Source organism: Mustela nigripes, chromosome 16 (genome assembly GCF_022355385.1).
Source record: "Mustela nigripes isolate SB6536 chromosome 16, MUSNIG.SB6536, whole genome shotgun sequence".
Taxonomy (NCBI): domain Eukaryota; kingdom Metazoa; phylum Chordata; class Mammalia; order Carnivora; family Mustelidae; genus Mustela; species Mustela nigripes.
In genome coordinates, this window is record NC_081572.1 from 4800618 (window position 1) to 4812594 (window position 11977).

Here is an 11977-nt window from a genome sequence, read left to right on the forward strand (position 1 = left end):
GGAAAGCCTCAGGGGGTCCCTTGAGAGGGCCGGGTCAGATCCTTGGACCCCAGGGGCATTGAGGGGCTGGCTGCCCCGGCAGAGACGGCGGCGGAGGGGAGACACAGCCCTCGTCCGTTCACCGTACCTCACCCGCAGCCCTCACCCCACACAGGAAGCCTCCTGGGAGGGTATGCAGCACAACTCTTTATTAGAGGGAAGAGGATCCGGGGTATCCGAGGCAAGGGGTGGGGGCCCATGGGGGGAGCTGGGAGATAACCCCCGCACTGCCCTGCGCCCAGCTCCTCCCTATTCCGGGGCTGAGGACGAGAAGGGGAATCCCTGAGGCTGGGGAGAAGGAGGCTGTCTGCCCAGAGGGTCCCCCTTCCCTTTGGTTCCCGAGAATGAGGGAGTCACCGAGGCGGTCCGGGGACACCTGCTGTCCCCAGTTCCCAACCCAGCCCTACCTCCGGCACCGTTCAGCAGGCAGCCTGGGCAGGGCAGAGAAGGGGACCCTGGGGCCGGGTGGGAGCCCCAGCCTGCCTCCCCGCAGCCCCAGCATGTGGCCGTGGGTGCCGTGGGGCGGCAGCCGGGAGGGCAGGGCGCCGGGCTCAGCAGCCGCTGTTCCGACGCCGGGACGCGTGGCCTCGCATGGAGCACTGGAGCTCCGTGAAGGCAAGCGGGCCCAGGGTGATGGCGCAGGGGCCCACGGGGCTGAAGCCGAACCCCTGGTAGAAGGGCACCAGTCTGTCCTCGCACATGAGCGCGGCCCGGCTCACCGCCGGCTGGCCGCCCAAGTGCTGCAGGTAGCGCCGCATCAGTGTGGAGCCCTTGCCCTGGCGCCGGCAAGCTTGGTGCACGGCCAGCACGTGCAGGTGGGCAGTGTGGCCCCCCGGCCGGTGCAGCGTCAGCGACTCCTGGGAATGAGCAGGGATGTGAGTCCGGCTCCGTCTCTGCCCATCCTTGGCTCCCCAGCTACCCCCGCCGGGCCAGGAGCAAGTGGCTCCCGAGTGCCTCCGAACGGGGCTCCTTCCCACCTGTGGAGGGCCCCCAGTGGGTACCCTACCCTCCGCCCCTTGGAGGACCCTTCATGAAGGCCTTTGAGCCCCAAAGTCCTTTGACCTGGGAGAAGACCAGAGGAAGACATTCCAGGCCCTGGGCTCCTCTGCCTCCTAAGCAAGAGAAGCCAAGGCCCCGGGGTGGCAGCCTCCCTTCCAGAAGTTTCCCAGCAGTCGGGCATCCCAGCCCCAGCCTGCCCTCACCTGAGTGAGTCTCTCCTGGTCCCAAAGCGAACCGATGATGAAGGCTACGAGGCACCCCTCCTGGAACCAGCCCAGGGACAGCTCTGGACACAGGGTCAGGAAATGCTTGACCTCGTCCAGATATAAGGGGCAGGTGCCCAAGACAGAGATGAAGGCTGCAGGGGGAGGCACGGCAGGTGACTCGGTGGCAGCAAGCATCAGCTCAGCAGCCCCGGGCGGGGTCTCCCCCACCACACCTCCCAGCACCTCACCCCCACCCTCTCCCACAGGAAAATGGGATCCAGGGTGGTTCCCATCCCCGCCTTCTTGAACACCCACGCACGCACACACACACAGAAATGCACGACCAATCTGCTCCTCCGGGGCCCAGCCACCGAGGACAGAGGCTCCTCCCCAAAGGGCAGCCGTGGCAGAGTGTGTTGGCGTTCAGACCCCCGGGGGGTGGGTTCATTCAGACCCCCGGCGGGGCCCGCTCACCTTCTCGCTCGATCTCAAACACGCCGGCGGCATCTTCCGCAGTGAGGCAGCGGAACTCACTGGCGGGAAGCGTGTGGCGCCGCTGGCGGCCGGGGGCCTCTGGGGTCCCAGGCTGCAGGTCCGAGGCCTCGGGCTCCAGGTCGGGTTTGCTCTGTGTGGACATCTTGGCTGCTGGTGTCTCCTGGGATGCCCCAACTTCAGAAGTGGCCTTTGTCACCTAAAAGGGCCCTCTGGCACCTGTTACCAGAGAGGAGTGAGGGTCACGGGTGCGGTCTTCAACAGGAGCAGGCCAGGGTGGCGGTGCACCTCATCTCTTGCCTCTTTAGTAGCCGGACCTGGGTTTGGGCGAGTCCCACCCAGTGCGGATTCTGGGAGCTGTAAAATGTTGGTACCCTGTCCCCATCTTTCCCTCTCAGCCAGAAGTACCCATGGAGCAGCCCTTCTAAACCTCCGGATCCTGCCCTCATTGACCTCCGGGTACATCTAAGTCTCAGGAGGCGGTGGGAGGGGTGGCCACTGACCACATCTAACAACGATGAGAGGTGTGGGTCGGTCTGTCTCACCTGCCTAGAAAGGGGCTTCCCCGTCCTTCGCCTGTGAAAGATGGAGTGGGTCCAGCTTCTTAGGCTGCTTCAGCCATCGGCCCTGGAGAAAAAGACCCTTAGTCGAGTGGGTTCTCAAGGAGCCTTCATGTTTACTCAGAGGGCCTCGGACTGGACCACGCACACATGAGGGCAGCGGGAAGATGGGGGGCGTCTGGGGAAGTATGGAGGAGCAGGCCTGGAGGGCATCTGACTGGGTCCCTAGGGCGCCTTGGACTTCTCTCCCATGATGGTCTTGCCCTCTCTCCTCCGCTTTTTCTCCCTATGCCCAGAAGCCCCAAGCAGGGTAGCTCCTGTTCCGGAAGGCTGGGAGCCCGGGGTTGGGGGAGGAGTGAGAGATGGGGGGGCCCTTACCAGGACTCTGAGCAGGGGCCCAGTGTTTCCACTGCAGAGCCACTCACCCTGGAGGTCGTCAGCAGTCGAGGGAGGCAGGGAAATCTGGGACTTCGGTCCGCTTGGCTGCTGAGATGTCACTGGGGAACATGGGATGTTCTCCGATTTATAATCCCTGCCCCGCCTCTGTGTTACACCAGCAGGACGGAGCCTGCACGGCTGTGCTGCTGCCCTGTCCCCGCCTGCTGAGGGTCAAACATCAGAGTGACACATTGCACGCGGGGGATTACAGTGACTGACCGAGGGCCTGGAATCTGGGGGAGGCACACAGGGCTAAACCTCAGGGGTCCGGCTCTAATCTCTGTTCTGGCTCTGCCTGGCGGGGCCTGGGCATTCACCCTTTGTGCTCTGGAAGCTCGGACACCCCCACCTCGGAGGTCCTTCCCCCAGATCCAGACGTGAGAGTCAAGTCCTTCTGCGTACTAGCTGGTCACCTGTAGCAAAAACCAACCCAGACAAGCAAGAGGTCCTTCGCGACTCGCGCCCTCTCCCATCTCCCGGTACCCTGCCTGGCCTCCCACACCTGCCATTACCCTGGGGTACTTAAAGAACCCCGAGGGGGGTGCGGCCGCCACTTTGGAAGACCTTGCAGTACCTGCTACATTGGGGCTTACGCCCTGGGACCCACAATCCCCACTCGAATGCTGATAGAGCTAGAAGCTTCCCCAACTGGGAACAGCCCAAATGACCATCAGCAGTAAGGGACTAGGGAATTCGTTCCTAGCTCCTTAGCGAACTCATCCAGCTGTGAGAGCAAAGGACCCCGAGGACACATGGCGTCACCGAGACCCTCGCCAGTGCAACAGGGAAGGAAAGAAGCCCCCAACAAGAGGGGTTCTGAGTCCCTGGAGTCTGTTCTAATCTGTGTATGGGAGGCAGCGGTCGCCCAAGGGGGGACTTCTGGGGTGCTGGTGACGGAAGATTCAGTTCTTTTTTTTTTTTTAATATTTTATTTATTTATTTATTTGAGAGACAGAGAGACCTCAAGTGGGGCAAGGGGCAGAGAGGGGGAGAGACAGATTCCCCGCTGAGTGGGGAGCCCAATGTGGGGCTCGATCCCAGGACCCCGAGATCACGACTGGAGCCGAAGGCAGACGCCTCACCTGGGGACCGCCCAGGCGCCCCCAACATTCAGCTCTTCAGCTGAAGGAGGAAGGTGGTGGGAACTCAGCAGGCTGCCAATTTGTGCACTTTAGTTTCTGCATGCTCTACTTGAAGTTTGCTTAAATATCACAGATCTTGTTTCACCCAATGTCCCTGATTACCAATGACCTTGGCTCTGCCCCACGGCCAAGGCAGCCCCAGGGTCGCGCAGCAGCTGATGGGAGTTCTCCCTCCCGAGCCTTGAGCCCCAGGCGACTGCCTCCAAGTCTTACCCCCTCCAGGCCCTCAGACCCGCAGGCAGCCCTGGCTTCTCTGCTTTCCCTCCGGCCCACACCCCTCCCACAGCCCTGAGCCCCTCCCTGGCCAGCACTCACCCCCTCGCTCCTGCCAGCGCACTCCCTACCCTGCCAGGGCCTGGCTTCTACACCCGCAAGGCCGGGCCAACTCCTGCTCTCGACCATGATTCCGGGGTCGCTTATACGGCTCTGACACTGGGGTGACCCCAGGCCAGCCCAGACGGCCCCCCCACCCCCCCGGGCACCCACACTTCTGTCTGTGGGGTCCTCCCCTCCCAGGGCCGCTCTGCTGCCTGACGCCCAGCAAAACCCACAGAGCTTACCACACCCCCACCTCAACTGCTACGAAGCTGCTTCCCGGAACCTACGACTGAGCTCTCAGGCTTGGCTCTGGGGGCTTGGTCAGGACCTGGGCTGGGCACCCCCGCCTCCAACCTCAAGGTCTAAGGTAAAGACCTTCTCCATCCTTCGTAGACCTGTGGCTCCACGGCGCCCCCTCACGGCCCGCCGGAGAAGAGCAGGTTACAGATCGGCCGAGCGGGCCCTACTCTTCGCGGAAAACATCCCCAGACACGCGGAACCTCAGAAAGCAAGACAAGACAGGACACTCAACATGACTAGACCGGGGGATCCGAACCCCCGTGGGGGGCAGGGGAGGGCGAGCGAAGGGGATCTATCCTGGTCAACTGGAGTAACAGGACAAGGCGCCTGGGAGGGAAAGAAAGAGATGAGAGGCGTGCGGGGTGGACGAGCACGGGGAGAAGGGCGCCCTCTGCCGGGAAGTTAGGAGAACCGACCCGGGGCGCCGGGCTGACTCCGTTGGTGGCGCTCGTGACTCTTCATCTGCTGGCTGCAAATTCAAATGCCGCATTGGGTGCAGAGACTGCTTAAAATTAAAAAAAATAATAATAATAATTTTTAAAAAAGATTTTATTTATTCATTTGACAGAGAGAGACACAGCAAAAGAGGGAACACGAGCAGGGCGAGTGGGAGAGGGAGAAGCAGGCCTCCCACTGCGCAGGGAGTTCCATCCCAGGACCTTGGGATCATGCCCTGAGCCGAAGGCAGATGTCTAACAACTGAGCTACCCAGGCGCCCCAAAAATAAAATCTTTTTTAAAAAAATATTTTATTTATTTGACAGAGACAGAGAGATCACAAGTAGGCAGAGACAGAGCGAGGGGGAAGCAGGCTCCCTGCTGTGCAGAGAGTCCAACTGCGGGGCTCGATCCCCGGACCCTGAGATCATGACCTGAGCTGAAGGCAGAGGTTTAACCCATTGAGCCACCCAGGTGCCCCTAATTTTTTTTTTAAGATTTATTTATTTATTTTAGAGCGAGGAAATGGCGCAAGCTGGGGGAGGGGCAGGGAGAAAGGGAGACAAGCAGACTCCTGCTGAGCAGGGAGCCTGGTTTTGGCTCAGGTCATGACCCAACAACCTGGACCAAAACCAAGAGTCAGATGTTTAACCGATTGAGCCCACCCAGGTGCCCCAAAAATACACTCCTAGAAAAAAAAATGTCAAACACCAAGATGGAGAGTGACTTCATGTGTTTCTAGTCCCAGCCTTGCTGAGTGATAATCTGCTAAAGCATTTCTGAAGCTAACTGGGTCCTGACTCCAGAGCATACTCCCCCAGGGGCTGTCATCAAATTCATCTGGCCTGCGGAGTAGCCTCAGGAGATGGACCTACTGAATGAGGTTGCCTTATTTAGCAAATAAAAATTCAGGAAGCCCCGTTGAAATTTAAATTTTAGGTAAACAACCTTTTTTTAAGATTTTATTTTTAAGGGATGCCTGGGTGGCTCAGTAGGTTAAACCTCTGCCTTCAGCTCAGGTAATGATCCCAGTATCCTGGGCTGGAGCTTGGCGGGGAGCCTGCTTCACTGCCCCGCCCCGTCTGTCTCTCTGCCTGCTTGGGATCTCTCTCTGTCAAATAAATAAATAAAATCTTAAAAAAAAAATTTTATTTTTAAGTAATCTCTGCACCCAACGTGGGGCTCAAACTCACCACCCTGAGATCAAGAGCTACAACGATCCACTGACTGAGCCAAACAGGTGCCCCACAAGTAATTTTATTTTTTTTAAGATTTTATTTATTTGACAGAGATCACAAGTAGTCAGAGAGGCAGACAGAGAGAGAGAGGGTGAAGCAGGCTCCCCTCCAAGCAGAGAGCCCAACGCGGGGCTTGATCCCACGACCCTGAGATCATGACCTGAGCCGAAGGCAGAGGTTTTAACCCACTGAGCCACCCAGGCGCCCTCACAAGTAATTTTTTAAGAGAACTTTGTCCCATGTGATATTTGGGACATACTTTTACTAAAAAATTGTTTATCCAAAATTCTGATTTCCACCTCGCACTAATGCAACATTATATGTCAACCCTATTCAAAGTAGAAAAGAAGTTTTTAGGGGCATCTGGCTGGCGCAGTCAGTAGAGCATGTGACTCTTGATCTCTGGGTCATGAGTTCGAGCCCCACTTTGGTGTGGAGTTGTTTTTTTGTTTTTTTGAGAAAGTGCGCATTCTCGGAGCTGTAATTTGGTATCTTATTGGTCTTCCTTGTGGGGAAAGAGTATGCCCGGCTAGCCATGTGCAGAGAGCGGGGGTTCAAACCTTGTACCCTTTTGCAATTGCAGTCTTTGGCAGAGCACTTACACGTAAAACAAACCAAGAGCCCTGACCTCCACCCCAGGCTGGATGTCCCATGAAGCTGGGACAATATGGGTCCCACCACAGGCCCCTGGGGAGAAATGCACTGACCTCAGAGGCACAGACTCATCTCAGAGCGTCCTGCGCCCCTGGCCCTTGAACCCCCCCCCCCCCCCCGGCAGGTTCTGAGGCTCTGTCCAGACTCAGGGGGCAAGAGAAGAGTGCCATCTATCTGAGAGTCATCACAGGGGACATCACCGGCAGAACCACAGATGAGCTGCGTATCTGATATACAGTCCGTGTAATCCAATGTCCCGCGTGGGGACCATTGGTTCGGGGTGCTTCATGTGAGACCCCTTACTGATACAGTTCTGCTTTTTATGCCAGTCTTCTCCTTCCAGAACCAGCTCCCTGGGGAGGGTCCTGTCATAACCATGGCTCCCCAGCTCTGCTTCTGCCCGTTGGCCTCCAAACCACACTGCTTCTCCCAGCACCGCTCCCCTTAGGGGTGCTACCCTCACTTCCTCCGCTCTGGCCTCCCAGTCCACCAGACAGGTCCATGCACGTCCGAACGACAGCTATGGGCTGGGTTCCAGTTCTTTCCCACAAGGCTCTTTGGTCCCAAGTGAACCATGGGCTGTGGCTTGGCTCTGCTTCAGGGCTCCAGAACATTCTATGGGTTTAGAGCCAGATTATGCAAGGCACATAGAGATCTCTCCCCCCCACCAGAGGCCCGTGTTACCAAACTCCCCACCTGTCCCCACACAGCCTCACCTCTGACCCAACTGAGTCCCTATCCCACCAGCAATCCGCAGCAGTAAGGATCACAGGCACGGAGGCGGCTGTCCTCATGATCAAGTAGACAACAGAGGTCTCGGTATAGGAAGAGTGTTGAGAGGAGCTGCATGGTGCTACTGGAAAGCTAAGGGATGTCTGCTCTTCAGGGCGGTGGGGGGGGGGGGGACATTAGCAGGAAGAAAGGGGAGACTCAAGACATGTCCCAGAATCCAAGGGATGGGGGTCAGCAGTGTCAAACGCAGACAAAAAGGAGAAAAGGTCTCAGATGCTCTTAAAAAGGAGGCCCCTGGTGGCCTTTAAGTCCTTCAGGAGAGAGGGGGTGGGGAGGGAGGCCAGATGCAGGGGAGCCGACTCATAGTGACAGAACAGAGGTCACAGGGCAGAGGCTGTCTGTTAAAGATACGCTGACCCATTGGCGTGTCTGGGGCCTGGAGACGACTTCCTGCATCCCCCACAGTATTCCTCCAGCCCCCACTCCCCTGCCCCCAGCACCGTAACAACTCTGATAACCTGCGGAGCCTGGCCTGGTGTGGCCGTCAGCATCCACCCGGGCCCAGGACCTCTCTCCTCCCCTCAGTGTGACAACTGCCTGGTTCCCACGGCAGGGCCCAGGGGAGCTGACCTGAGGGAGACTGAGAGGTGGGTGCCCTGAGAGACCGGGCCCAGAGACACCCTGATGACGTTTCTGAGACCCCAGATTTCCATGCAGAGCCGCGGAAAGGCCATAACAGGCAGGGAAGGCTGCTCTCCCTAATGGTGTCTGCGCGACCAGCTTTTGGTGGGCTTTTTGTTGTTGTTTTTTTATTTATTCATTTGGCAGAGGGAGAGACAGTGAGAGAGAGAACACAAGCAGGGGGAGTGGGAGAGGGAGAAGCAGGCTCCCCGCTGACCAGGGAGCCCGATGCGGGCTCGATTCCAGGACCCCAGGATCATAACCTCAGCCGAAGGCAGAGCCTAACGACGGAGCCACCCAGGCGCCCTCAGTGTTTGGTGGTTTTGAGGGTGGTTTCTTTCTATCAACTCCTTCCCCGGCCCTAAGGTCTGCCCTGCACACCTGGCTCTGAGCACCTTTTGCCTAACTGTATTTACCTTTTCAACCTTCACCTGTTATAAGCAGGTTCCCCAGGAAACACAACCTGGGATGGAGGACTGCGTGCAGATGGTTTGCGGGGAGCGCTCTTTCCCCTGGGCAGAGGGAGAAGGCAGCCACGATGATGCCGATGATGCCGCCCTGATGGGTTGCCACAGAGGCCTCAGCCCCTGTTGTGGGAGCTCAGGAGCCAGGAAGCCCTGCAGAGACGCCCAGCCCACGGCAGGGGGCAGACCTTCTGCCCTGCATTGACCTTGGTAGAGACAAGCTTCCTGAGCAAGCGGAGGGCAGTCCTGCCAGCCAAGGGGTGGGAGCTTGGGATCATTTTCATCAAGCTGCCAAGAGCTGCCCCAGCAGAGTGCTAGCACCGACTTCCGGGGGCCTTGCCAGGGAGATAAATCTTGCGGCAGGGAAAAGTGCTCCCAGAATAACACTCTCGCCTTGCCCAACTTAATGTTCTGCCTCTCCTGACCCAGTACCCTTGACTGCAGCCCCACATTCTCCCAGCTCCTGTCGGCAACATTGGCTGGGACCTGCAGCCCCTTCCGGGGACAACTTTTTTCTCCCTTTCAGTGGCCCGGCGAGCTACCAACCGAGTTGAGTTGTGATTTAGACCAAGTCATTGATCTGGGACAGAGAGAGGAGCTGGAGTAGATCCTCCAGTCGGGGGAGGGTTCGCGTCTGTCTCACAGGGAGGAGTTCCATCTTCAGGCAAGGAGAAAACACTAACCTGTGCCAGGCAGGAGGGGGTCACTTAAGAGGGGGCCACGGCTATGAGGGTCCAGAAGGCTCAAGGGGAACCTGGCACTTTGAGATTTTTGAGTCCAGAGACCCAGATTTCCCCAGATGTCTCAGAGTCCCCTCTCTTCCCAGTGAGGGTCCTCCTTGGCATTGCTGGCTCACTAAGGCTGGGACTTCAACCTCCTCTAGGAGCCTGTTGCCCTTAGTAAGTACGTCTGGAAACTGCTTCTCTAGCTTTCTCTGTTCCCTAACTTCAGGAGGTGAGTTTCACTACATGCTGCCAAGAAGACCCTCTGGCTTATTTTTTTTTCTTCCCAAGAGTTTATTCATTTATTTGACAGACAGAGATCACAAGTAGGCAGAGAGGCAGGCAGAGAGAGAGGGGGAAGCAGGCTCCCCGCTGAACAGAGAGCCTGATGCAGGGCTCCATCCTAGGATGCTGAGATCATGACCTGATCCAAATGCAGAGGCTTAAACCACAGAGCCACTCAGGCACCCCGAGACCCTCCGGTTTTAATACTGAGCCTTCTATTGGTGACCCATCACCCACAGCTTTTCGCTGTTTTTCTCCAGGGCGACTGCCCCCAGCAATAGTCATGAGGTCCCATCGTCCTTATAAGGACTGCTCTCCCATACGCGGCAGGTGCCTGACACTCACTGTTCGCTTCCCCCACCCACCGTTCCTTCCACTAGGTCACTGTCCACCAAAGTTGTAATGATTGCACCACTGTCGTGTGCTAGGACCCAGAATACTACACCTCCCACCACGGTGGGGATCCTCATTAACAGGCAAGTGAGCAGGCTCTAGAACCCACTTTAGAGTCTGTTGCCTCCCACCACACTCAGCACCAATGCTTATGGGTCAGACTCCCCAGGAAATAGACTTAGAGGCTCAGATCTGCGTGAAGACACCTACCAGAAGTGCCATCAGGGAGCAAGGTCAGCAGAGGTGGGCAGAGGGCATTTAACCGTGAAGACCCAGTTCCGGTGGAGACCTCAGCTGATCCCAGGAGAAGCTCTGAAGCTGGGGTGCCCCTTTCGAGGGATCCTGAATGGAGGTGAGAGGCTGGGCTTTGCTCCTCCTTAAGGGCAGTCATTGGACGGGTGAGGCACCTTTTTGCAGCCAAGGCCAATCCCTGAAAAGGTACCAAAGCCTTCAGTTTCAGCAGCCAGTGCCTGGCAGCTGGGGGAAGGGTTCCTGGGATCGGAAAGTGGACTCGGGCTGGGTACACAGTGTGTCCACTGATGCCCATCTCTCTGACAGGCTTTATTTACTTTTCATAAGATTTTTATTTACTTACTTGACAGAGAGAGAAATCACAAGTAGGCAGAGCAGCAGGCAGAGAGAGAGGGAAGCCGACTCCCTGCTGAGCAGAGCGCCCGACATGGGGCTCCATCCCAGGACCCTGAGATCATGACCTGAGCTGAAAGCAGAGGCTAGCCACCCAGGTGCCCCCCACCCCACCCCATGGGCTTTATAAACCTCTGGAAAACAGAGATCAGGTTGAAAGTAAGGCCATGTGCCCCTCCCCGCCCAGATCAGGTGTCTATCAACTAGGTCTTGATTCTTCTGTTGAGTCGCATGGCATTTAGCTTCTTGACTTCCTATGGATTTATTTTGAAGCCTCATTTGCATAAATAGGTTGGCTTCGGTGCATGGTTGAGCAGAGCCCCATCCTTATTTGGGGTTTGATATCTGAAAGATGACACAGGCTGTTTCCTCAGGAACCTTCCAGACTTTTCTGGAAGGAAGGTGTCAAAGGCAGGGAGGGATCGCCACCTCCTGGAGAAAGAAGGGACCTACGGCTCCCCGAGCATCTGGAGCCTGGCAGGCCAACACAGAGGTCATGTGAGCCCCATAATGTGATTTTCAATTTTATAGTAGCCACATGAAAAAGATCCAAAATAAAGCAGGTAAACTTGATTTTTTTTTAATTTTTTTTTTTTAAGGATTTTATTTATTTATTTGTCAGAGAGCAAGCGAGAGCGAGCAAGAGCGAGCACAGGCAGACAGAATGGCAGGCAGAGTCAGAGGGAGAAGCAGGCTCCCTGCGGAGCAAGGAGCCCGATGTGGGACTCGATCCCAGGACGCTGGGATCATGACCTGAGCTGAAGGCAGCTGCTTAACCAACTGAGCCACCCAGGCGTCCCGGTAAACTTGATTTTAATAATATATTTCATTTAACCTAATACATATAAAGTATTGACACTTCAACAAGTAATCATTATAAAATTAAGATTACTTTAGATTCTTTCCCCCTCGCCAAACAAGTCTCCAAAATTCAGTGTATATTTTACACTTCCAACACATGTCAATTCAGACGAGCCACATTTTAAGGGCTCAAGGGCTACATGTGGTTAGGGGTTGCCACACCAGACAGTATAGACCTAGAGGCTGAAAACTGAGGAAAGAGCAAGTGTGTGTATGCATGTTTGCGCGCGCGCGCGCGTGTGTGTGTGTGTGTGTGTGTGGCATATGTGTATGCTCCTCCCCATATCTAGCAAACGCGGAGAGCAACAGACTTGAGGAAAGACAGAGGTGTCCTGGAGACTTGCTGACACATTTCGAACCATTGGGAAAGT

The 11977-nt window shown here is 56.6% G+C and overlaps 1 protein-coding gene across 2 annotated transcripts; it reads right to left on the reverse strand.

The window, feature by feature from the left end:
- Nucleotides 1–183: 183 nt before the first annotated feature.
- AANAT (aralkylamine N-acetyltransferase) lies at nt 184–10505 on the reverse strand. 2 transcript variants are annotated; one of them, XM_059378989.1, is made up of 6 exons: nt 10311–10505; nt 2722–2895; nt 2282–2363; nt 1719–1955; nt 1242–1396; nt 184–896 (listed from the first exon to the last, which is right to left on the reverse strand). In XM_059378989.1, the coding sequence occupies exons 4-6, from the start codon at nt 1879–1881 to the stop codon at nt 591–593; spliced, it is 624 nt and encodes a 207-aa protein (XP_059234972.1). In that variant the 5' UTR covers nt 1882–1955; nt 2282–2363; nt 2722–2895; nt 10311–10505; the 3' UTR covers nt 184–590. The 2 variants fall into 2 exon arrangements, with proteins under 2 accessions (XP_059234972.1, XP_059234971.1); XM_059378988.1 differs by having other exon boundaries at nt 2722–2898.
- Between the last annotated feature and the right edge of the window lie 1472 nt (nt 10506–11977).